General features: G+C 38.7%; 1 protein-coding gene across 4 annotated transcripts in view; it reads right to left on the minus strand.

The window, feature by feature from the left end:
* The window catches only part of POC1B (POC1 centriolar protein B), a 118588-nt gene that overhangs the window by 25495 nt on the left and 65472 nt on the right, over nucleotides 1–27621 (minus strand). For all 4 annotated transcript variants that reach the window (XM_027774329.1, XM_006154813.3, XM_027774331.1 and 1 more), the window contains one exon: nucleotides 22405–22485. In XM_027774329.1, coding sequence (XP_027630130.1) covers nucleotides 22405–22485 — 81 coding nt within the window. The remainder of the gene's footprint in view (nucleotides 1–22404; nucleotides 22486–27621) is intronic.

The following is a 27621-nucleotide window of genomic DNA, read 5'->3' on the forward strand; positions in this document are numbered from 1 at the left end:
AATTCAACAGAAGTGAATTATGTGTTTAAAATCATGAGATCGCTTTTAATCAGTGCACACACAAAGGAAATGATGCTTTGCTCACTTGAAGATGTGAGCTTCCTTACTGTATTTGTTTTCATGCTACAAAAAGGTGATTATAAGGCAAGAATTCATCTATTTAACAAAGCTACATTCAAAAAACTGGCAAGCTTTATGAAATAGGTTTTAGAGGACAAATAATGTATTTATGGTTCTACTCACTGTCTAGTATAATGTGAACATTTTAGTATGTGCAATGATAACTGTAATTATTGAGTAACTAGTGTGTATCAAGTTAGGTATTGAGAACCATCCTTTTGTCTATTGAGCATTTATTAAACCATTCAAAACCCAAAGAATGAATATTTTCTATGTAAACTCAGTATACACAGTGTACATTATACTAGTTCTCATTAACTTGCATTCATAAAACAATGAAGTGTTTCCTCATCTTCCCCAAATAGATGTAATCTGCCTCCCTCCAAAGCTCCATAATAATTCAATTTTACTTAAGGCAATTAACATTTTGCTTGCATTTCTACTATCTGGGAAATTAGCTGTCTCTGATATTATATGATATAGTGGTCATATAAACGGAACATCAAGTACACAGGGTTGAGGTTAATCTTTTCTCTTCTGTGTACTAACTGCATGACCTGGGACAAATTACTTCACCTCTGTAAGTTTCCTTATCTGTAGTGGAGAGAATAACAACAGGCTCCATCATATGGGTATTGTGAGAATGCAGGTAACGGGCCTACTGTGCAGCTTGTAATAAATTACCTGTCATCATCGCGTCTTTCTTTTAGCTTAAAAATCCTTCACTGATTCCCCCAAAGTTCTATGAATACAATCACCTTCAAATGGCATTCAAGGTCATTTGCAAGTCTATTTTATCTTGCCTCTTTAGTTGTGTGTCAACTCCAACCAATGTTTCAGCCAACTAAAGTGTACACAGTCCCTACAGTCACTCCCTTTTGAGCCTTCGTGACTTCACGCTTGCTGAGCAGAGTTCTGTTCTCCTTGTATTCAGGCAAGTCCTTAAAGAATCAGCTCAAGATGGCTTCTGGGAAGCTAGCTCTGACTGACTTTTCTGTCTCCCACCCTAATTCTCCAGGGAGCATGCATGTACAACCCTCCCACACATGCGCTACATATCTTTAACTACTCTCAGCATAGTGATTTACATCACTATTATTGGACTTAGTTTTCATTTGCACATTCCCATTGATTGACATATAATATCAATAGATACTCAATGAACACACTGAATAAAAGAAAAAAAATCTATTCTAGCTGACTCTTTGCTCATCTTCTCCCTACCCTCCACCCCACACACTCTCGAACCCACTTCATACTGATTTACATCTGTACTTCTCCATTTAAGAAACTCTCCAAAAGATTACTGATAATCTGCCAAATTCATAAGACATATCACTCCTCTGGACTTTCAGCAATGTTGAGAGTTCAATGGTGAGAGTTTATCCTTTTGAAACACTTCTTCCCTGGCTGTCAGGACACCACACTCTGGTTTCCTTGCTTCTTTTTCCTTGCTTCTTTTTCGCTATGTCGCTGGTTTGTAGGCTTATCCTCTCATGAGCCCATTTTACTAAAATTTGTTAGAGTCTTCCCCTACTCTCTCTTATTGTACACCGCCTACTCAGGCAATCATGTAAGTCTGCTACTTCAATTAACATGTACATGCAGAATTGCTTACAATTCTTACTTCTACTCTAGACCTTCCCATAGAAAGTGCCACATATGTGTACTCCATTGCATACTGCCATGTACTCCTAGATGTTTCAAAGACACATCAAACGCAACATGTCCAAAGTGGTTGTTTGTTTTTGCAAATCAGACAAATCTCCTACCTCAGTGGATCATTACACAAGCTAGAAATCCAGTAACTATCCTTGATAATCCTCTTATTACTCCTAACTCATTATGAATCTAAACAAGGGTGTACATATGTGTCTATACAAATGTATCTTTCAAACGAATTCTACTCTCTTGATTGTCACTAAAATGATCCTAATTCCAGCTGCCTTCAGTTTCTGTCTGGACTATTAATTCTTGCTCTTACTTAGTTTTATGTATCTATTTACTGCCAAGAGGATTATTTTCAAACTGCAAAGTCCAAAATCAGTTCACACACACTTTGCCCTCCCTCACTGGACCCAGCCTCCTTTTCAGTCCCTTGAGCACAGCAAGCACCCTCCTAAAAGACACACCTTTAGGGAACCAGCAGTTAGCGTAATGGCTATGTCGCTGGATTCCCACGTAGTCGACCGCGGTTCGTGTCCCGGACCCGGTGGCTTAAAAAACTCACGCCGGGCGCGTGTGCGTGCGTGCCCAAGATCCCGAGAGGAGAATGGAGGAGAAGGGATTGCGGCGTGACCATCCCCCCTGGGGGGTGATTTCTCGCTTTCTGTCTCTATGTCTCTCTCTGTCTGTCTGGCGAGCGCACGCGCCCTACAGTGAAAATCTCTCAAAAAAAAAAAAAAAAAAAGACACACCTTTACATGCACTGTTCCTTCTGCCTAGAGCACTGTAGTACTCTCACTTCAATTCATATTGAAGCTTTATATCTTCACTTCTCGAGCTTTAATGTACACAAAAACCACTTGGATATCTTGTTAAAATGCAGGCAGGGCCTGATTCAGCGGATCTGTGTGGGACTTGAGAATCTGCACTTTTTTTTTTTTAAAGAATTGTTTTATTGGGGACCAGCAGGTGGCACAGTGGTAAAGGTGCTGGACACTTCCACATGGCTGACCACGGTTTGAGTCCCAAACCTGGTGGCTTGCTTTCTCACTTTCCCTCTCTCTCTGATCATATTAAAATGAACTGAATGAATAAATAAAATTAAATAATTCTTTAAAAAAAGAATTGCTTTGGGGACCAGCAGTTGGCATAATGGCTATGTCACTGGACTCCCATGTAGTCGACCGCGATTCGAGTCCTGGGCCCAGTGGCTTAAACTCAAGCCAGGCACGTGTGCATGCGTGCCCAAGATCCTGAGAGAATGGTAGAGAAGGGATTGCTGTGTGGCCATCCCCCCTGGTGGGCGATTCCTCACTTTTTGTTTCTCTGTCTCTTTCTCTTTCTGGTGAGCGCACGTGCCCTATAGCAAAAACCTCTCAAAAAAAAAAAAAAAGAATTGTTTTATTGCTTTATTTAACTTTTTAATTTATTATTATTATTTTTATATTTCCAGAGAAAGAAAGAGAAGGAGAGTGAGAAAGCAAGCCTCCAGGTCCGGAACTCAAACCACAGTTGGCCATGTGGGAATCTAGTACCCTTAACCACCATGCCACCTGCCAGTCCTGAGAATCTGTATTTCTACAAAGCTCCTAGGTGATGGTTTGTTCAAGCAAACCATCCAAGGTTCCTATTTAGAGTAGCATGGTTTTACATCTTAGCTCAAATGCCTTTCCCAAAGAAACTTTCTCAGATCCCACCTCACACATATCACGATTTAGTCAAATTTATCCTCTTGCTGTATTATGTCCATGGTGGAATTTGCTTACCATTATAGTGTACATGCATTCCCCCTCCCCCAGCCCCCAACTCCTACATATTGTCTGGTACATTCTTCACCACCTGCTGGCCCTCAAGGGCACATTCATTTTTGTAAAAGAAGTGAACAATGGCACTTGGGACTTGCCTTTCAGGAGTCACTTTCTTCGTGTACCCACAGTTTTTGCATCCCTGAGCCCAGCTCCTATAGAAATCCAGCTCATCTTTGATTAGCAACCCAAGAGATTTTCTATTCCTTCTGAGATTCACTCCTTTGCAGTCTGCAGAGCTAGAAGAGTAACTCATTCCACCTGTACTGGCCTTTCTACTCCAGCAAGCTGGTTGACCCTGGGTGCCATGTACAGTCTACCAGTATTCCAGATTCTTTTGTGCCAGGTGTCTGAGAAGCAGTGGAGAACAAACAAATCCTAGTTATTGTAGTCAGAATCAGATCTCCCACCAGAGTGGGAAGAAAAAAAAAAAAGTTGGCATATTCCATGGAAAAAAAACATTGCCTAAATTTCACCAAAATTTATTTTTTTCCTTACATTGAGGAAAAAACAACTTGACTGAAAATACTGTAGGAAAGATTATATAAGTTAACAGCTGATAGCACAGCTAGAACATTTGCATGAAGTAAGCTGTAGTTGGAGAATATAATGGAAGAGCTTAAGTGCAAAAAACACACAACAGGCAGAAGCAATGTCAATGTTGCCAAGAGAACTGCCTGGAAAGAGGCAAAGCCTAAAAATAAACACAACACGTTCACAAACATATTCTTAGTTTGGGATATAAGCCCTGTGATGGCCATTTCCTCTGGCTAATAAATACATAAAAACAGGCACAGCACTCAGAAGCAGAATTGAACAGCTCTTAAACTTAATTAAATATTAATAATAGCTCAAGGAAAACAGTTAACGCTCTAAGCAAAAGATTTAAATACATTTAAGGTGAACAATAGTTTATTTTGAAATGAAGAACATGTTTTTTCTCAATTCTGTTAGGTAAACCTGTCACTACACTCAAATTTTTTTTTAAATGGTGACTTTTTAAAAAACGCATAATCTTATATGCTTGAAAATTTTCATATCATTTAATTATATATCAGAAAGAGACTGCTATGTCTAAGGGTAGAAGGAGGAAGGTGCAACCCTTTGATATATTAGAACCCCGAATGTAAAACAGACATATGTTTACTGCATTTATAATTCACAGAACATATAAATATAGAAATGATTTCTAGAAAAGCAAAGAATAAAATACTTTTAAAAATAGCAGTAAACAGAACTGGCAGGTGGTGTGGTGGTTAAGGCACTGGACTCCTGCACAGCTGATCATGTTCGAGTTCCAGACCTGGCAGCTTGCTTTTTTGTTTCCCTTTCTCTCTCTCCCTCCCTGTCTCTCTCTAGTCAAAGTAAAAAATAATAATAATGAATAAAAACTAAATGAAAACTTCTTTAAAAAAATAGCATTAAATTAACACCTTGAATTTTTTATAGCGATTTTACTGTGTTCTGAATTCTGTGTACAAAAAGTACACAGAATTTTCTAAAATTGCAAACCTGAGAGAGTATATTTCTCAGTCAAATTGTCCAATTTCAACTGATTTTCCAACACACATAATTGCCTTCTCTTTATCATAAGATACATGTCCAGTACAATTAAAAATAATTATTTTAATTGTTTATCATTCTGAAATTTTATTACACTACTATTATCCTTGAAATGTGTATTTTTGAATTTACAAAACATTTACTCGGCATGATTTTTTTGCCTGATGCTAGAGGCATTTGAAATAAGTCTGTTTTTGGAGAATGGACAAAGCAGGGCATAAATCCATTGTATTGGACCCGAAACTTCCAACAGAGCTCCCTAAGTGAACTAGAACATTTCCCTGGAAGTTTCACCTTGGGGATAAGTTATATCGCTGCAGCGCTCAGCTCTACTGCACAGCCAGTGCAAGACGTGTGCACTAGGTCTGAGAAGGTGCGACTGTGTAGGGACTGGAACCCCTCAACTATGGATACTCACTATCCGAGGAACAATAATAGCAAAAGAGGAAGGTTGGAAGAAATGGCTTTGGTTCTACAAACAGCCACACAATAGGAAAAGTGCCTGAAATCAGTAGAAAACAAACAAACAAAAACTAAATATTATGGGCTTGAGCAGGCTTTGTGCCTTACCCACAAGATGTCTAACCCTAAAAATTGACTAAGTTTTTTTTATATTGCTATAGTGTATACACTCACCAGAGACAGGGAGTGAGAAATCACCTCCCAGGGGGGCAGACATGCCACAATCACTTCTCCACCAGTCTCCTCAGGATTTGGGGCACGCACGCACACATGCTCAGCGTGATTTTCGAGCCTCCAGGTCCCATATTCAAACCTCTCAATCAGCCATGTGAGATCCAACCCCTTTCACCTTGATGCCTTATGCTGGCCTTTAAACTAGGGCTATGTACCAAGAAAACAGAGCTCTGTTCATAAATAAAAGTCATCAGAAAATAGTATTCACTTCATAAACATCACACTAGCCAACTGTGATGGAAACTGATGTTCTCATCTGTTCTCCAAAGGGGAGAATACTGCACACAGCAGAACTCACAGCAACAGCACCACCAAAGAAATCTGCACACACTCAGTTCCCGTCACAAAACACCCTTTGAAAAAAAATGAACAAAAATGAGTGACAGGGCCAGGGTAGAGACCTGGGAGGGACAGTAAAACAAATAGGAAACACAAAGTCCTGCAGGGGAGGTGAAGCCATTATAACATTAGGAAACAGAGCAGACGGTATGACTGATCAAATAATTACTCATCTCAGGAAGCTATATCCACACAGTGAGACTTCAACAACCAATGAGACCACGCCACATGCCACAGCTCCTGAGACAGCAGAGGGAAACAAGTGAACATAAACACGATTCTTTTTGATGAAGAATCTGACACAAAGGTAAGAATCTGCGCTTGCTACAGTTTGGTACATGTGAAGGATCTGTGGACTGGGCTGTTCGGAATAGGCAACGCATAACGTTTCCTGGTAACCAAATGCCATTACCCAAAGCATTCGCTTCCTCACCTGTTCCCAAAGTGAAGATCTGCAATACTTGTCCCTTTTTTTCTTTTCTTCTTCAATATGCTCTATTTTTTTCTTTTCTTCTGTTTTTCTTTCCAACTACCGATACTGATCAGGCCTCTTTGGCCACTAAAGGGTGGTGAAGAAACATTTCCTTCGGTTATGTGATGTTGACAAGAAGAGAGCTAACGCCAGCGTTCAGGAGGACAAGGCCAGTGGTCTGGTGTCTTACAGTTGGGGAGGGAGCATGGCACAGGGGTTTAGACTCTGGGCTCTGACATCAGTCCTTTCTGAGCTGTATGACTTTGGGAAAATTACCTAACCTACCTAAAATTTAGCGACTTTGTGAAAGAAGAGAAGGAAGTAGTAACAAAAAATGTAGTAGTATAAGAGAATGGTAGCTATTTTTTATAGGAATCACAAACATGTACTATTGAGCATGTTCCTAACTTTGATTCAGTGAAACTTTAAAAGATTTGTCTCTACTACTACATTCCTAGATGAGAAACTCCAGAAGGTAAAGTTGACAATTCTCCTCAAATTATTTTATAAATCTAATGCGATGCCAATGAACATTAGAATGGATTTTTTTTTTCAATTAACAGAATAAATCTAACGTTCACATGGGTAAATAATAAGCAAGAATACCTAAGGAATTTTATAAGGAGAAAAACTGCCATATATTAAAAAGAAATAGAGGCTAACAGGTGGTGTGTTGGTTAAGGCAGTGGACTTCCACGTAGCTGACCAAGCAAGTCCTGGACCTGCAGCTTGAAAAATCATGCCGGGTACATGTGCATGTGTGCCCAAAGTCCTGAGAGGAAAGTGGAGGAGAAGGGATTGCAGCATGGCCATCTCTGGGGGAGGTGGGAAGGGGGAGGGATTTCTTACTTTCCCTTTTCTGTCTTTATCTGTCTCTCTCCAGGAAGTGAATATGCCCTATGGCATAAATAAATAAATAAATAAATAACAGAAAGAAATATCCTAAAGCTGCAATAATTAAGGTTATGAATCAAGAACAAACAAGATCAAAGAACAAGAAACTAAAACAACTCAGCAATGAAAAAAACAAAAGCACAACCATAAGACATGATTCAATTTTTAAAACGGGCAAATAACCCAGAGTTCTCAAAAGAAGACACACAAATGCCCAACAAACATACAGAACAAACAAACAAATGAAGGAACAAAAACAGTGCTTAGCATCACTAACCATTAGGGAAATCCAAATCAAAACCATGATGAGAAATCACCTAATTCTAGTTAGAACGATTAGTATCAAAACAAAACAAAACAAATAAAAAACAAATCCTGGAGAGGATGCAGAGAATGGAGCACTCTTTTACACCACCAGTGAGAATGTAAATTAGTATAGCCACATGAAAAATAGTACAGAAATTCCTCAGGGAACTTAAAACAGGACTGCCAAATGTTCCAGCAATCCCACTACTAGGCATATGTTCAAAGGAAATTAAATTAGTATGGCATAAAGATATCTGCACCCCAAGATTTATTGCAACATTATTTATAATAGCCAAGGTATGGAAGCAAATCAAAGTGTCCACCAACAGACAAATAGATAAATAAGATGTGGTACACACATACAAACGCCCTGGAATACTATGCAGCCATTAGAAAGGATGGAATTTTTTTGGCTAGCCAGGTTGTGTGGTGGTTAAGGCAGCTGAATTCCACATGGCTGACTTTGCAGTTCGAGTCCCAGACCTGACAACTTGAGAAACATGCTGGTTGGATTATGCACATGTCCAAATTTCTGAAAGGAGAATGGAGGAGAGGGAACTGCAGCATGACTATCCCCCAGGGATTGATTTCTCACTTTCCTTCACTCTGATATCTCCAGCAAGTGAATGCATCCAATAGCCAACTAAAAAAAAGAAAGATATTTTCACAAAAGCATGAAATCCAGTTATTTGAGGTTAAATAGGCAGGCCTAGAGGACATGATGCTACTTGAAATAAGCCAGGTACAGTGGGAAAAAAAATATCACCTATTCTCCCACATATATAGGAATTGGAGAAAATGATTTCACAGAAGTAGAAAGATGTAGACCACCAAATGCCAGAAGGATGGGGGAAGGGATAGAAAGCCGCTGATTAAAAGAAGCAAAACTGCAGATAAGGAGAAGAAACAGTATCTATAAAATGTTACAAAATATAGTATAGAAGATGTATTTAATAACCTATGGTATGTAATGTTACAAATGGTTGAAATGATGGGTATGCCAATTGTCCTGATTTAATTGTTCTACAAACATTCTCATACATAACCACATCGCCACATAACCATAGTATGAATATCAAAATCAGGAAACTCCACATTGGTATAATCCATAGGAGTAAGTATCCTTGGATAGAAAGAAGTCTTTGTGTTATACCTCTTAACATCTTTTTAGAAGGATTTACTATGTGTCATTCAGGGTCCTGCAGGAAAACCAAAACCAAAACAGTTATTCTAACAGAGGGAATTTAATAAAGGGAACTGGTTAGGCAGGTTTGGAAGTCTATAAAGGCTAAAAGGGAGCTCTGAAGTAAGAAGGAACAGTAAATGCAGGAAACAACTACTTCAGTCAGGCTGGGGAACAAAGGAAAGAGCTTGGATGATTAGAAACTAGACACTTTGAGGCCCCTCACTGAGCTGGATAGTTTGTTCATAAGAAGGGAAGAGGAATGTTCATTAAAAAGACATTCTGTAAAGGAAAAGGAAATGCCTGGCATTCCTTCTCCATCTCCCCTTCAACTTAAAACAAACAAGTAACTCTTCTGTGCTTCCGCAAAATAATACAAACAAACACATGAAAAGTAAAAGAATTCAGCTGCTATAAACACCAAAACCCACCAAAATTTAGAGGTGATTGAGAAAGCAGTTTAAAAAGTATGTATGATACAAAAACGGAGCTTTGTAATGGCCATCATTATATCCCGATCAAAAGAAGAACAAAATACTGTAGGACTTAGGGGGAAAGAACAGGAAATCAAATTACACTAAAACAGTGTTCAATCATAAAAGTCAATTTAAGCAATTTGATTCTAAGTGATAGGGGTTGGTTAACTGATTGAAAGCAACACAGTTTTATTTACACTCAAGGATGTGACAGTGTACCCTGTATGGTATCTCCTATTGATGCCTGACTGTCTCAGATAGTACAAGTGAGGTGGGAGACAGAGACTCTAAAAATATAGTTAGGGTATAGGACCAAAATGGAATCACAAAACGGCTACTTAAGACGGAGGCAATGCAGCTCAGCTGTTTGCTCAGAGACCTCTTGCAGGGGCGACTCAGTGATTGACCTAGGCAGCATGACCTAGACCTAAAACGAAGGCTTTTATCCAGGCCCCGCCACATTCCTCCTGGGGAACAGGATAAGATAATACTTCTTATGGCCCAAAGCCTCTAGACAAAGAATCTCCTGACCTTCATACCCACTCCAGAATTAGAAGAACTGGATCCATCTAGCAAGTGCCCCTCCCCAACTTGAAGGGAGTGCACGTGTGAGCCCAACCTAGAACAAGCCTGAACAAGGCCCCTCTGACCCAAATGAAAACCCCTTGCCCCAGTTCCTCCTCCACAACCCATTTTCTGAGACCCCCTCCCTTCTGCTTGGGAGTTGTTTTCCCTTCCCTCTCCATCAATAAACTCCCCACTTTGCTAAACTCACTCTCTGTGCCTGCTTCTCTAATTCTTTCTGATCATGAAGCAAGAACCCATGTCTCACTGGGAGTGCTGGGCCTGATCGCCCCTGCACTTTGCTAAACTCACTCTCTGTGCCTGCTTCTCTAATTCTTTCTGATCATGAAGCAAGAACCCATGTCTCACTGGGAGTGCTGGGCCTGATCGCCCCTGCATCCCTGCCGCACAAGCAGGGAAATGGAAAGACAGAAAGCACTAGGGAAATACAGCACCAGGCCTCGACTGCTAGCTCTAACCTCAGGTTTTCAATGTCTCTGAAGTACTAATATATTTCACATAACTTGACTTCATAAAGCACCAAGAACAAACTGAAACAATTCCTTTAACAGACTAGCTGACCACCCTCCACCAAATGATTAACTCTCAAGTGGCTAAATAAAGAAAAAAAGCAAAGTTAACTAGCTTTACTATCAAAGCAGCACCAAATAACTGAAAAGCAGATGGGTATAGATGCACACAACAGCTGAAGGCTTAGTTCCCTGTTTGCCATGACACTTGGCCAGCGCCACACATGGCATTTAGCTGAGAAGCAAGCCATCCTCCAGGTCGGCAGGAAGCTCTTTCTGGGCTGACAGTCCAGGAGACAAGCTCTTTTCAGAGTGCTACTGAGTCATTTCCGGTGTGGAGAGCTCACTGCTGTTCTGGCATTCCTCAGGGTGCATTTCTTCTCATCTCAGAGGATGTTGCTCTTCCACAGGAAGAGGAAGGAACCAGTTGTTACTGGATGTGTGGGCTGAGGGCTGTGGGGCATTTTCAGCATGCCTCAGTCTCAGCTGTGGGAACCCGGGCTGCGATTGAGATTCCCAGGCCCAGGCAGTGGCTGTTACTGCAGTGCTCAGCAGTCGCCGTGCAGAAATACGGTGCCTCAGGAAGTCAGAGGGCAGAAATAATACCTGAAATTTCGACACCTGCAGTTCCCACAAATGTGCTAATTTTCTAAAGGAAATTCTTTTTAGCATCTACTGTGTTGGGCTCCCAAATAGTATGTTTCATAAAATCCTTTTGTAGGGGTTCTTTATTTTTTTTACAACACATTTCAAATAGGAAAGTTTAAGTTTTAAATCGTTTTGGTCAACAAGGCTAAGGACCAGTTTCACTGCATAAAAAACTATTTAGGACTATGTTTAAAAATAAATTTAATTAGTTTACATTTTTTGATAAATTCATTAAGTTTTCATTCCCTGTGATTCTGAAACTTAAAGGGAAAGAAACTTCAAATAAGTAAAATGTTCAGTCTATTTTAAGCACTTAAACTTAGTGATTAAGATCTTTATTTAAAAGTATATTTTATTTATGGAGGGAAAGCCTGACCTACACTATTAATCTTTTTTTTTAACAGTGCCACTAACTTAGTAAACTTTATAGCTACCCAGATCTCTCTCATTACAAGAGTGCCATGTTCTTTTAACTGACTAAGACGTTTAGTTGCTTTTTTAAAAATTATAATCGCAAAGCACCATTTTAAAAAAGGTCAGCCATCACATTCACAACTGTCAGTTTTTATAACATATGGGTCATGATGTACTTTGAAATCAAGAACCCAACTAACTTGGAAATAGTCTCTCTCCTATTTCTAGTATTTTTTCTCCTATTTCTATTTTAGAAATTGTATCTGGAAATACATAAATGCGTTTCCTATTGTTAAATGGCATGGGAACTGTAAAGCTGTTATATTTTTTTCTGATTTATTTCTGTTAACTACTGCACATGTCCTATTTTAAAAATGTCTTTAATAAATGATTTTACTTCTTTCAATTTCAAAGGAGAAATAGTCTAAAATTATTTCTCAAATGTAAGAATCCCTCCTTTCCAACTAAAATTGAGCATCTTAGAGTTTAACATTTAATTTTTTGAGTTATGGGATTAAAAATAAAATCACTTGACATATACACTTTGAACTTAAGACTAAAAGTTTCTTAATGAAAGGGGGATAAACTGAGGTAAGCATCAGTTAGTGAGTCCATAGATGTGGATCCTACAAATCCATGTCCTTTCAAACCCTCAGAACAGGGCACTGAGCCAATACTTTAAAGATACCATGAAAATGTCGGTGTCCTATGGCTTAGTAAGCAGCCATGAAGTTAAACCACACCTGGTCAGACGCACAAAACATACAAATCAAATTCCGCCTTATAAGCTGTTGCAATATTTAAAAATTTTAAATAGAACCTTACCTATGCCCAATTTAAAGAATGCTTCTATGTAAATCTAGGGAAGTTAGTATACAAAGCAGCAGGGCAACGGGGTTCATGTAACATGATATTCATCAATTTTCCCAGATGACTATGACCATTTTACACTTACAAAGTTATACGTTTTAGTTGAAGACATTTGTAAGTTTGCATACACTGTGTCCTTTCAAATAAGTCTTTCCAAATCTTTGCTTACATAAGCAGTTAGGAACTGAAATAACTCTGAAGTAGTTACGCAATGTTGTCTAGTAACCAGGATGAACTGTTGCCACAACATCCACAGAAATTATTCTCTCTGTATCTGCACGGTTACTTTGTCCATGTATTTCGTCAATATATTAATATTTTCCAGGTATACCGTATGACAATCTCCATGAAAGTGTGTGACCTTGTTCTTTCTAAAACCAGTTTGATAAACAATCTTTCCAAAAGAGAAGTCAATGCCCTTGGCCAAAAAACACACATCTAAATGATATTTAGGAAGGAAGAGGGTGCTTCCCAAAGTTTCAGAAACAGAAGGGTTCTTCTTGCACTGATTCAACGGATTGCTTTCCAGATCCTAGAACAGAAGACAGGAAAACCACGATTCTTTTTCACTTATCAGCCCGTTTGCCAAAACGATGCTGAGCCAGGAGATATTCTCAGCTATCCTGAGATTACTCTGGGCTACACCTTACAGTCCCTAGGGAAAGGAGACAGGGAATCCCACAGCTGACATCCAATCTGTCAGGAAATCCTCTTGGCTCTGCCTTCAAAATACATCCAGAATCCAGTGGCTTATCACCACCTCCTCTGCTACCACCCTGAGTCAGGCCACTACTGCCTCCTGTCTGATTATTTCATTAGCTTCCTAATTAGAATCCTTGTTCCCCTATCCCCCCCTAGCCTGTTCACGCCAGGCTGAACCCATTAAGACATTAAGACATAACTCAGACCACGCTCCTCCTCTGCAGAAAGTTCTCGCAAGTCTGCTGTCACTCGCGACCTGGATTTCTACCACTGTTCCTACTTACCTGGGGTGACTTTCCCAGGTACCCATGGACTTGCTCCTTTCATTCCTTAAGTCCTTTACTCTAATGTCATCTGTCACATGACTCTTGTTCTGGCTCTTCTACCTAAAGTCCCAGCCCTCTTCCTATCCTCTCCCCACCTGCCTTCAGTGCCGCTTTCACCTTTGCATTTTCTCAGTCCACAACACTATGTACTATACTTTATTAACCTGTGAATTGCCTGTCTGACTAGAATGTAGAACGTAGGCTTCCTTAGGACATGCATTTTTGTTTCTTTCACTTTCTCTAAAGCCACAAACGGTGAATGGCTCAAAACAGTTATTCAGTAAATATTGAGAGACACATTTCTGTGAGTGGGCATCCACCCTGGATTCTACCATACCTCCCTTCCGTTGAACTAGGCAACTTAAAGACCCTAAATTAGTCTGCTACACTTTTATTACTGTGGCATGTTTCATCAATTGCTCTGAGGCATTTACTAATACCTTCTTTCTCCACCTGGGATGCCCCCAACAAAATGCCATCCATCAAAGGTCCCAGTTTTACATCCTGAGGTCTCTATGTGCATGCCAAGTGGGTGCCCATGATTCTGGCTGGCTGAGCCCAGAGACGGGATTGTGGCAATGAAGACTTTGTTGGAGGTGCTTACCTCTTTCTCTTTCTGTTTTCCTCTCACGAAATAAATAATGGAAAAAAAAAAAAGATTTACTCATCTCTGGTTAAAAGTTTCTTTTAGAAAAGCCCTCTAATTTCCTCCAGCCCATTAATGATCTTTTCTGAGTGCTCAAACAACTTTTCATTGATAATCACCTACATGTAAGCTCTACTATATAGAAACTGACATTTATTTTTTGATTATTTCTGTCTACACCTCCCCAGCATCTCATGTAATGGCTTCATACAGTATGTCTTTAAATGTTTTGACTGATGAAGCAACGAAAGACTGTAGACTTTTGGATTTTCCTACAATGTAATTGTGAGTTCTCAGCTTAACATAAATAACAAATATGACCTGAAATACTGTCCTTAATTCTAAGGAAGGCATGCATGTTTTGCTCATATGCTGTGTGGTTGCCAGGATGAAGATGAGAACACTGTGTCAGCTATGTCAGAAGTCCAGTATTTTCACAAAGGAACAACTGCAGGATTATCAACTCCATTTTGTTCATTTGTAGAACAAATAATAATGAGATATATTGAAATGTAAGACTATAACAATTCGCTGAAAAATAACAAAATTTTTAATAATCATAAAGTATTTTAAAATAAATTTTATTTAAAGGAAAACCTTGTATAAGGATATGGAAATTCTTGTCCTGCTTGCCTTTTAGGGGATGTGGTGGAAGAGGAGGGGTTTGGAACATCCCATGTAGCCACATCACATGTCAATGCTAATGCTAAATGCCCTAGCACAATTCTCATGACAGAATCCTGGCCTAGTTACAACTAAATAAGTGAAAACATTAAAGACTCAAGTGAAATCTTGAACTGAAAAAAAAAATTCTTTAGGAAATTAGGCAGCATGACCTAGACCTAAAACGAAGGCTTTTATCCAGGCCCCGCCACATTCCTCCTGGGGAACAGGATAAGATAATACTTCTTATGGCCCAAAGCCTCTAGACAAAGAATCTCCTGACCTTCATACCCACTCCAGAATTAGAAGAACTGGATCCATCTAGCAAGTGCCCCTCCCCAACTTGAAGGGAGTGCACGTGTGAGCCCAACCTAGAACAAGCCTGAACAAGGCCCCTCTGACCCAAATGAAAACCCCTTGCCCCAGTTCCTCCTCCACAACCCATTTTCTGAGACCCCCTCCCTTCTGCTTGGGAGTTGTTTTCCCTTCCCTCTCCATCAATAAACTCCCCACTTTGCTAAACTCACTCTCTGTGCCTGCTTCTCTAATTCTTTCTGATCATGAAGCAAGAACCCATGTCTCACTGGGAGTGCTGGGCCTGATCGCCCCTGCACAAGCAGGGAAATGGAAAGACAGAAAGCACTAGGGAAATACAGCACCAGGCCTCGACTGCTAGCTCTAACCTCAGGTTTTCAATGTCTCTGAAGTACTAATATATTTCACATAACTTGACTTCATAAAGCACCAAGAACAAACTGAAACAATTCCTTTAACAGACTAGCTGACCACCCTCCACCAAATGATTAACTCTCAAGTGGCTAAATAAAGAAAAAAAGCAAAGTTAACTAGCTTTACTATCAAAGCAGCACCAAATAACTGAAAAGCAGATGGGTATAGATGCACACAACAGCTGAAGGCTTAGTTCCCTGTTTGCCATGACACTTGGCCAGCGCCACACATGGCATTTAGCTGAGAAGCAAGCCATCCTCCAGGTCGGCAGGAAGCTCTTTCTGGGCTGACAGTCCAGGAGACAAGCTCTTTTCAGAGTGCTACAGAGTCATTTCCGGTGTGGAGAGCTCACTGCTGTTCTGGCATTCCTCAGGGTGCATTTCTTCTCATCTCAGAGGATGTTGCTCTTCCACAGGAAGAGGAAGGAACCAGTTGTTACTGGATGTGTGGGCTGAGGGCTGTGGGGCATTTTCAGCATGCCTCAGTCTCAGCTGTGGGAACCCGGGCTGCGATTGAGATTCCCAGGCCCAGGCAGTGGCTGTTACTGCAGTGCTCAGCAGTCGCCGTGCAGAAATACGGTGCCTCAGGAAGTCAGAGGGCAGAAATAATACCTGAAATTTCGACACCTGCAGTTCCCACAAATGTGCTAATTTTCTAAAGGAAATTCTTTTTAGCATCTACTGTGTTGGGCTCCCAAATAGTATGTTTCATAAAATCCTTTTGTAGGGGTTCTTTATTTTTTTTACAACACATTTCAAATAGGAAAGTTTAAGTTTTAAATCGTTTTGGTCAACAAGGCTAAGGACCAGTTTCACTGCATAAAAAACTATTTAGGACTATGTTTAAAAATAAATTTAATTAGTTTACATTTTTTGATAAATTCATTAAGTTTTCATTCCCTGTGATTCTGAAACTTAAAGGGAAAGAAACTTCAAATAAGTAAAATGTTCAGTCTATTTTAAGCACTTAAACTTAGTGATTAAGATCTTTATTTAAAAGTATATTTTATTTATGGAGGGAAAGCCTGACCTACACTATTAATCTTTTTTTTTAACAGTGCCACTAACTTAGTAAACTTTATAGCTACCCAGATCTCTCTCATTACAAGAGTGCCATGTTCTTTTAACTGACTAAGACGTTTAGTTGCTTTTTTAAAAATTATAATCGCAAAGCACCATTTTAAAAAAGGTCAGCCATCACATTCACAACTGTCAGTTTTTATAACATATGGGTCATGATGTACTTTGAAATCAAGAACCCAACTAACTTGGAAATAGTCTCTCTCCTATTTCTAGTATTTTTTCTCCTATTTCTATTTTAGAAATTGTATCTGGAAATACATAAATGCGTTTCCTATTGTTAAATGGCATGGGAACTGTAAAGCTGTTATATTTTTTTCTGATTTATTTCTGTTAACTACTGCACATGTCCTATTTTAAAAATGTCTTTAATAAATGATTTTACTTCTTTCAATTTCAAAGGAGAAATAGTCTAAAATTATTTCTCAAATGTAAGAATCCCTCCTTTCCAACTAAAATTGAGCATCTTAGAGTTTAACATTTAATTTTTTGAGTTATGGGATTAAAAATAAAATCACTTGACATATACACTTTGAACTTAAGACTAAAAGTTTCTTAATGAAAGGGGGATAAACTGAGGTAAGCATCAGTTAGTGAGTCCATAGATGTGGATCCTACAAATCCATGTCCTTTCAAACCCTCAGAACAGGGCACTGAGCCAATACTTTAAAGATACCATGAAAATGTCGGTGTCCTATGGCTTAGTAAGCAGCCATGAAGTTAAACCACACCTGGTCAGACGCACAAAACATACAAATCAAATTCCGCCTTATAAGCTGTTGCAATATTTAAAAATTTTAAATAGAACCTTACCTATGCCCAATTTAAAGAATGCTTCTATGTAAATCTAGGGAAGTTAGTATACAAAGCAGCAGGGCAACGGGGTTCATGTAACATGATATTCATCAATTTTCCCAGATGACTATGACCATTTTACACTTACAAAGTTATACGTTTTAGTTGAAGACATTTGTAAGTTTGCATACACTGTGTCCTTTCAAATAAGTCTTTCCAAATCTTTGCTTACATAAGCAGTTAGGAACTGAAATAACTCTGAAGTAGTTACGCAATGTTGTCTAGTAACCAGGATGAACTGTTGCCACAACATCCACAGAAATTATTCTCTCTGTATCTGCACGGTTACTTTGTCCATGTATTTCGTCAATATATTAATATTTTCCAGGTATACCGTATGACAATCTCCATGAAAGTGTGTGACCTTGTTCTTTCTAAAACCAGTTTGATAAACAATCTTTCCAAAAGAGAAGTCAATGCCCTTGGCCAAAAAACACACATCTAAATGATATTTAGGAAGGAAGAGGGTGCTTCCCAAAGTTTCAGAAACAGAAGGGTTCTTCTTGCACTGATTCAACGGATTGCTTTCCAGATCCTAGAACAGAAGACAGGAAAACCACGATTCTTTTTCACTTATCAGCCCGTTTGCCAAAACGATGCTGAGCCAGGAGATATTCTCAGCTATCCTGAGATTACTCTGGGCTACACCTTACAGTCCCTAGGGAAAGGAGACAGGGAATCCCACAGCTGACATCCAATCTGTCAGGAAATCCTCTTGGCTCTGCCTTCAAAATACATCCAGAATCCAGTGGCTTATCACCACCTCCTCTGCTACCACCCTGAGTCAGGCCACTACTGCCTCCTGTCTGATTATTTCATTAGCTTCCTAATTAGAATCCTTGTTCCCCTATCACCACCTAGCCTGTTCACGCCAGGCTGAACCCATTAAGACATTAAGACATAACTCAGACCACGCTCCTCCTCTGCAGAAAGTTCTCGCAAGTCTGCTGTCACTCGCGACCTGGATTTCTACCACTGTTCCTACTTACCTGGGGTGACTTTCCCAGGTACCCATGGACTTGCTCCTTTCATTCCTTAAGTCCTTTACTCTAATGTCATCTGTCACATGACTCTTGTTCTGGCTCTTCTACCTAAAGTCCCAGCCCTCTTCCTATCCTCTCCCCACCTGCCTTCAGTGCCGCTTTCACCTTTGCATTTTCTCAGTCCACAACACTATGTACTATACTTTATTAACCTGTGAATTGCCTGTCTGACTAGAATGTAGAACGTAGGCTTCCTTAGGACATGCATTTTTGTTTCTTTCACTTTCTCTAAAGCCACAAACGGTGAATGGCTCAAAACAGTTATTCAGTAAATATTGAGAGACACATTTCTGTGAGTGGGCATCCACCCTGGATTCTACCATACCTCCCTTCCGTTGAACTAGGCAACTTAAAGACCCTAAATTAGTCTGCTACACTTTTATTACTGTGGCATGTTTCATCAATTGCTCTGAGGCATTTACTAATACCTTCTTTCTCCACCTGGGATGCCCCCAACAAAATGCCATCCATCAAAGGTCCCAGTTTTACATCCTGAGGTCTCTATGTGCATGCCAAGTGGGTGCCCATGATTCTGGCTGGCTGAGCCCAGAGACGGGATTGTGGCAATGAAGACTTTGTTGGAGGTGCTTACCTCTTTCTCTTTCTGTTTTCCTCTCACGAAATAAATAATGGAAAAAAAAAAAAGATTTACTCATCTCTGGTTAAAAGTTTCTTTTAGAAAAGCCCTCTAATTTCCTCCAGCCCATTAATGATCTTTTCTGAGTGCTCAAACAACTTTTCATTGATAATCACCTACATGTAAGCTCTACTATATAGAAACTGACATTTATTTTTTGATTATTTCTGTCTACACCTCCCCAGCATCTCATGTAATGGCTTCATACAGTATGTCTTTAAATGTTTTGACTGATGAAGCAACGAAAGACTGTAGACTTTTGGATTTTCCTACAATGTAATTGTGAGTTCTCAGCTTAACATAAATAACAAATATGACCTGAAATACTGTCCTTAATTCTAAGGAAGGCATGCATGTTTTGCTCATATGCTGTGTGGTTGCCAGGATGAAGATGAGAACACTGTGTCAGCTATGTCAGAAGTCCAGTATTTTCACAAAGGAACAACTGCAGGATTATCAACTCCATTTTGTTCATTTGTAGAACAAATAATAATGAGATATATTGAAATGTAAGACTATAACAATTCGCTGAAAAATAACAAAATTTTTAATAATCATAAAGTATTTTAAAATAAATTTTATTTAAAGGAAAACCTTGTATAAGGATATGGAAATTCTTGTCCTGCTTGCCTTTTAGGGGATGTGGTGGAAGAGGAGGGGTTTGGAACATCCCATGTAGCCACATCACATGTCAATGCTAATGCTAAATGCCCTAGCACAATTCTCATGACAGAATCCTGGCCTAGTTACAACTAAATAAGTGAAAACATTAAAGACTCAAGTGAAATCTTGAACTGAAAAAAAAAATTCTTTAGGAAATTAGTACATAACAAGTGACAATATAATCAGAAAAAAGATTAGGGAACTTGAAAACTTCATATTTTAAAATTAAGTCTATATGACACAGAGTTTCTCTTTACACCATTTAAAAACAAACAAACAATCAAACATAGCTTTAGAAATACAGAATGGGGGCCTGCTTTGAGGCCTGGTGGCTAAGGTGCTGGATCTCACATGGCTCAGCAGTTCAAGTTCTGGATCTAGTGTTTCTGAAACATGTCAGTACATGTGAGTACATGCCCAAAATATCCTGAAAGGAAAGGGAGATGGAGGAGAAGGGATCATGGTGATCATTCCCAATGAGGTGTGTTTTCATTTCTCCCTCCTTCTCACTGGTGAGCACATGCACCCACTAGCCAAAACAAAACAAAACAAAAATTGCAGATTGGCAACGTCTTATTTTGATTCCCCCAAATTGTATCAGATTTCCTGCCTGGCATTGGAAACTCCAGTATAAACCATAAGGATACCAAGGATTACACTGTATGCCTTAATTTCTTCTCTGTAGCAAAAAGACATCAGAGCTTAGATAAGATATTATTACATATAGGTCTCCAAAGCATCCTGAATATAATACTAAATTGAGCAAAACAGGATCAGAAGCCAACTATTTTCTGAAACCTTAACAAAACTGCTTTTAATCTACTAAAATATAAGACAAATTAAGTTTTCTTTAGAGGATATTTGCCACAGGGTGTGTGTACTCGCCAGAGAGAGATAAAAATAAAAGAGAAAGTGAGAAATCACCCTCTGGGGTAATGGCCATGCTTTGATCCATTCTCCTTCACTCTCCTCCTGAATTTTGGGCATCCACACACACGTTTCCAGAGTGAGTTTCAAGCTGTCAAGTCCAGGACTTGCACTATGGTCAGTCATAAAGGAGTCCAGCTCCTTAACCACCATGCCACCTGCGGGCCTAGACAGATTAAGACTTGGAGAATTTTTTTTTTTTTAATATCTCATCTTGATTAAATTTCTAAGGACATTTTCTTCTAGTCTACAATAATATCCAAAAAGTAACAGTAACCACACTAAGAAAAATAAAAACTACCTTTAAACACGGCTTTTTTTTACTTTAAAATTTCCCCTGGGATATTATAAGAATATGCAAAAATTTCAATCTACACCAAAAATATTCAATCCAATATTTATGCCAAAGCAGAAAAAAATCTTTACAACTATGTATGATTTGTTGTGCAGAAGCAAAATAAAAATAGTTAATGTATGGAAGAGACTATATATTACAAATCGGCACTACATAAATGGGAAGGCAAACAGTTACAGAAGTAATTTCACTTTTAGTTTTTTAACCAATTACCTATCAGTAAACTAAACGATGTATGCATTGAGCGACCAGCAGATGGCATAGTGGGTACATCACAGAACTCCCATGTGGCCAACTGCAGTTTGAGTCCTGGACCCAGTCAGTGGCTTCAAACTCACAGTGAATGTGTAAGCATGCATGCCCGAAATCCTGACAGGAGAATGGAGGAGAAGGAGAAGGAATGTGATGTGGCCATCCCCCCAGGGGGGGAGGTGGTTGATTTCTCGCTTTGTCTCCCTGTCTCTCTTCTGGGGAGCATATGGGCCCTTATAGCAAAAATCTCTTTCTCTCCAAAAAAAAAAAAAAAAGAAGTATGCATTGAAATTTTAAAGAAATACCCTGTAGGGAGGGTCTTTATAAAAATCCTAAATGCTTTATAAACATCTATGTCTTAAAATATACTAATAAAAGGAAATCTTTAAACTTTGCCTAGAGGCAAGTGGCTATATTCCAGACTGTAAAGACTATCTAAATGGACCTCACTAGCTTAACCCCAAACCAATGATTTGAAAAGATTAAGCAGCTTCATAAACTGAAACGTTGTAAGTCTGAATTTCTAAATATTCCGATACACACAGTAAATAATATATATATCTCTATTTTTTATAAATAAAATTGCAAGTTTTAGAAATACTTCTTAACTTCTGGATAATCCAAAAGAAATCAAGAAATGATTGCTCTTACAGCTTTTAGTGAGAAGACTAGAAGTAAGTTTAGCAGCTCTGAAAGACAAATAACAAAGTAGGGAACATGGTCTACTCTGTGACAGCAATATGTCACCTAAGTGCCACCTTAGATTGAGCTCAGGGTTCCTACAAAGTAAAGCTCTTCAGGAAATGGGAGCTGCTCCCTCTTGAGGCTATTTAGGTACACTGGACTGTAAATAATACGAGGTTCTTTTTATGCTAAAACGTTAGGGTATCTATTAGCCCACATTTTATAGCCCACCACGGTTTTTAAGGAGAGTAGCTTGTACTAAACAATTAAATACTATTTTAATGTCAAAAAAACTTACTGTGGTAGAATCAAAAGAAAGAATGTCCACAACAGGGGGAGTAGAGATCTGCAAATCGATTACCTCAAGCTTTGGATTAATCTGTGTATATACATAAAAAAAAGTTAACGTAAGATTTTTATACCATAAGTCTCTGGATATTATTTGTCAAAATGTAGAGGGTGCTTCCTAATAAATGCTAAAATTAAAATATATTGGTATATTCATTAACATAGAAGCAACAATATAAAGGAAAGTATTAGCCTAACAGATCTACCTATGTAGAAGAAAAGATCACTAAGACAAAGTTGAATTTATCCTAGGAATATAAGGTTGTTTTTTACATTAGAAAATCAATGTACTTATATTCACCTATAAAGGGATATTAAAAATAAAATAAAATGACCCACCTCAAAAGATGCAGAAAAATATCCTAGCCAGTTCATTCAAAGAAGAAAAGGAAATAAACGGTGTTAAGATATAAGAATTAGAAAGGAAGAAATAAAGTTATCTTTCATATATAATATGATTATCTGTGGAGAAATCTCAAAGGAATTTACTGCTAAGTGACCAGAACTAACAATAAATTGTATTTTTTGCATTCCAGCCACAGTTAAAAAAATGTAAATTTCAAAAAGAGGCCATTTATAATACTTGAAAATGTAATAAAATATAATTATAATAATTTTAAAGTATTATAATGTAAAATACGGTATTTTAAAACATAATAATTTAAAATAAAAATTTTAAATACATCAGAATAAACATACAAGATGTAAAACCTTGTTTAAAAAATGTTATGTTATTAAAGAAGACTCAAATAAATAGAAAGCTATACCATGAAGAGCTCAGAAGCAGAGCGTGTATGTATAAAAAATAGAGGGAAAAAATAGCACCACAAATCAACAGAGGAAGGATGATATGGAGTAGAGAAAGCTGGCTTATTATATGGATCCCTGCCTAACACTACATATAGAAGTGAATGGCGTCTAACTTAGAAACCTAAATGTTGAGGCCAGCATGTGGCGTGGTGGTTAAGGGCATTGGACTCCCACATGGCTGACTGTGGTTCGAGTCCCAGACCTGGTGGCTTGCTTTCTCACTTTCCCTCTCTCTTTCTCTCTCACTCTGTCCCTCTCTAGTTAAGTAAATAAATGAAGTTAAATAAAATAATTATAAAAAAAAAAAAGAAACCTAATTGTTATGTTAAAACAGTAAAGTCAGGACCACCTAGTGGTTAAGAAGCTGGATCCCACATGGCTGACTGTGGTTAGGATCCTAGCCTTGGCAGCTTGAAAACCACACTGGCCATGCACGCATGCATGCCCCAGATCCCAATCAGGTGGAGAAATGGAGGGGATTGAGGTGTGACCGTGCTCCATCTCTCTCTCTCTCTCTCTCTCTCTCTCTCTCTCTCTACCTCAGGTATGCATATACCCTCTGGCAACTAATTACAACTATAAAGTTAACAGAGGTAAGTGTATAAAAAAAATCTTTGTAAAGAGGCTGAGAAAGACATCTTAAATAAAAGCTGCAAAAGCAAAGCCATAAGGGGGAAAAATTAATGTATCTGATTACATCAAAATTCAATGGACACTGCAAAGTTAATAATCCAATAATGGAACAGAAGGAGGTATTATCAAATTTAAAATGGAAAAAAGTTAACATTTCTAATACATAAGAGAAAAATCTATAAATCAATGTGAAGAAGACAGCAACTGTGAGAGAAACATGTACAGAAGTGAAAACCTAACTGTTAATCATATAAGGAGATGTTCAGAAACATTAGTAATGGACAAAGTGAAAATGAAAGCAAAATACCATTTAACACCTATGAGATTGCAAAAACTAGAAAGCTCAGTGATGCCAACATTTGTTTATGGTAGCACTGTTTGTAATGGGCAAAACCCACAAACCTGGAAATACTACAGATGTCTACCAGTAGCAAAATAGGTGCACAAATTATAGAAATTACTACTGTAGCAAATTCATTAGAATACAATACAGCAGGGGACCAGCAGTTAGTGTAATGACTATGTCACTGGACTCCCATGGAGTTGACCGCGGTTCGTGTCTCGGACTTGGTGGCTTAAAACTTATGCCAGGCGCATGTGTGTGCGTGCCCAAAATCCCGAGAGGAGTATGGAGGAGAAGGGATTGCGGCGTGGCCATCCCCCCTGGGGGGTGATTTCTTGCTTTCTGTCTCTCTGTCTCTCTCTGTCTGTCTCTGTCTGTCTGGTTAGCACATGCACCCTATAGCAAAAACCTCTCCAAAAAAAAAAAAACAGCAGTGAAAATGAATGAAACACAACTTTTGTAACTTGTGAATGTATTAATTTTAATTCATATGTATAAATCTCAGGATTTTAATGTTAAATATGAAAGCAAGTTACAGGAATATATTAAGTATGACCCTATAAACCATTTAAAAATCAAACAATAATTATAGATTCAAACATATATAGTAAAATTACAAAGGAAAAGAAAGGGAATAATTACTTAGAGTAGTGACTACCTCTGGGGAAGGTTACTTGAGAATTCAGAAAGAACAAAAATGATAATAGTAATAAAATCCAAACACTACGAATACAAAGAAGTGCACAAAGGGCAATGAGAAGCAGAACTTTATATCAAAGGAATGGAATGAACGCTAAGTGTACTGAAGAAAGAACCTCAAAGGAGAGACTGCTGACTGAGTATTCAAATAGAGAGAAAGGCTGCTAGGAGGAAACAGCATGAGATAGCTCCTTTAAAAAAAGGTTAAAAAAAACAAACAAACAAAAATCCAGAGAGACAGAGATGAGCTAAAGAGTGTTCCTCAGGATAGCAACAGGACACTCACATGATAGTCAAAAAGAAGAGGCAATTAATAGGGCATTAATCAAAGGACTAAGAATGATGGCATTTGGGAAGGCATAGAAAATTAGAGGCTAATATTTAGCGCTTTAAAAAAAATCCACCTGGGACCAGGAGTTGGCATAATGGCTATGTCACTGGATTCCCATGTAGTCGACCACAGTTTGAGTCCCAGATCTGGTGGCTTAAACTCATGCGAGGTGTGAGTGCATGCGTGCCCAAGATCCTGAGAGGAGAATGGTGGAGAAGGGATTGTGGCGTGACCATCCCCCCTGGGGGGGGGTGATTTCTTGCTTTCTGTCTCCTTGTCTCTTTCTGTCTTTCTGGTGAGCGCATGTTTCCTACAGCAAAAACCTCTCCAAAAATAAATAAATAAATAAATAAATTTCACCTTGCCAGAGACAAGAAGCATACCAAGAATAAATTTAGGATGACCATGAGAATAGTACTGCTGTGATCCAGACTGTAATGATGAAAGCTGGGTCAGTGGTAAAAGGAATGGAATGGTTTTTAAAGCACTAATGCTGTAGTTTTGAAAAGAGTTAATAATATCTTGTAACTATCAAGTCAATTGTGATAGAAGAGAGGTATACATGTTACAGTAATCGCCATGTTTCAGTAAAGATGGGATAAATTTGTGCAGGGTGGGAATGAGAACTATCAAACTAGCCACCTTTGTTCCCTTCTGGCTGTTCCACAAAGCAGAAAACAAACACAGCCTCCTGTTAGTTCTGAGTCTAGAGTTAAGGCAGATAATGAAACCAGAGGTTGACTCATTTTCCTATCAATCTTAGGCTCACTGGCAAACGTTTTATTCTCTTTTATCTACTGCCACCTAGTGTAGACATGAATTGTTTACCTCCGAAAATACAATTTGGTTTCACCATCCAAAATTGGAACTCCTCAAAAATCTAAATCCCATGGAAATAAACAGTACCTTCTTAGAAAAATCCTTGACCATCTACAAGTTGGGAAATTCTCAATGTAACTAGCAGTATTTTACTAAATTGTGGCACAAGTTGCAGTCACATAAATTAAATAGAGCTGAAAATTCCTACCAAGTGAAAACTCATAATTCTCTCCATAAAGAAAATATGGAGGAGGTGACACTGAAGTTTAAATGTTTGCTAGTTAGTGTCCTAAAATACTGACATTATCTTCTAGCTCTCTATTTTTTTTTTTGAGAGATTTTCACTGTAGGGCGCATGCGCTTGCCAGACAGAGAGAGACATAGAGACAGAAAGCGAGAAATCACCCCCCAGGGGGGATGGTCACGCCACAATCCCTTCTCCTCCATTCTCCTCTCGGGATCTTGGGCACGCACGCACACGCGCCCGGCGTGAGTTTTAAGCCTCCGGGTCCAGGACACGAACCGCAGTCGACTAAGTGGGAGTCCAGCGACATAGCCATTACGCTAACTGCTGGTTCCCCAGCTCTCTATTTTTATTAATGGGAGGAATTCTTTAATAATTAGAGTTGCCTTGAAATGGAGTGCTTGTCTATGAGTGTCTGCATAATTAGGACTCGTGATTGAGAGAAAGGTTAACTTATACATCTCAGAGGTATCATTGCACATCCCACTCTGAGCTTCTGAGTGTCCATCAAACTGAGGAATCCATGCACATAATCCCCTCAACTAACAAATTCCATATCTTTCCCCAGACTACAACTTTCTGAAGGGCAAGGAGTATGCCCATCTTGTTTGTTACCACATACTCTAAAGATAGGATACTATCCAGCACACAGAAAGTATGAGACCTGCTAATAGAGTAAATTTAATTTTTGTTGCTTTGAAGCATTACAAGAAAGTGGTTAAAAATGCATTGTTGGGGACTGGCAGGTGGCATGGTGGATGAGGGTGCTGAATTCCTATATGGCTGACCACAGTTCAAGTCCTGGATCTAGAAGCTTGCTTTCTCGCTTTCCCTTTCTCTCTCTTTCTCTGGTTAAATTAAAAAATAATAATAACAAATGGAATTAAATAAATAAGTAAATAAATAAAATATATACAGAAAGTGTTTTATAAAAATGCAGAGTGGACCCAGAGCTCCCGGGTTGGATTCTCATGCTGCCATTCTTACATGAGCTTTAACTTACATATGCTTCAGTTTCTCATGTGGACAAAAATGGTACTTCCTTCATAGAGATTTTATATAAAGTTTATATAAAGCACTTAGAACACTGTATAAGTGTCAGATATCATTACTGCCATTATCATGCAATCTCCGAAAAAGATTTATTGAGGCCCAAAACAGTACCAACACATATCACAGCTAGAACTAAAATGAGTAGACAATTTTTTATCATGGATTGTAATGTTTGCAACCCTATTAGAAGATGGATAAAAATCCAATCTCAATCTTGAAGACTTAAATTGAACAC

This window comes from Tupaia chinensis, unplaced genomic scaffold, assembly GCF_000334495.1.
Source record: "Tupaia chinensis unplaced genomic scaffold, TupChi_1.0 Scaffold000423_1, whole genome shotgun sequence".
Classification (NCBI taxonomy): Eukaryota; Metazoa; Chordata; class Mammalia; order Scandentia; family Tupaiidae; genus Tupaia; species Tupaia belangeri.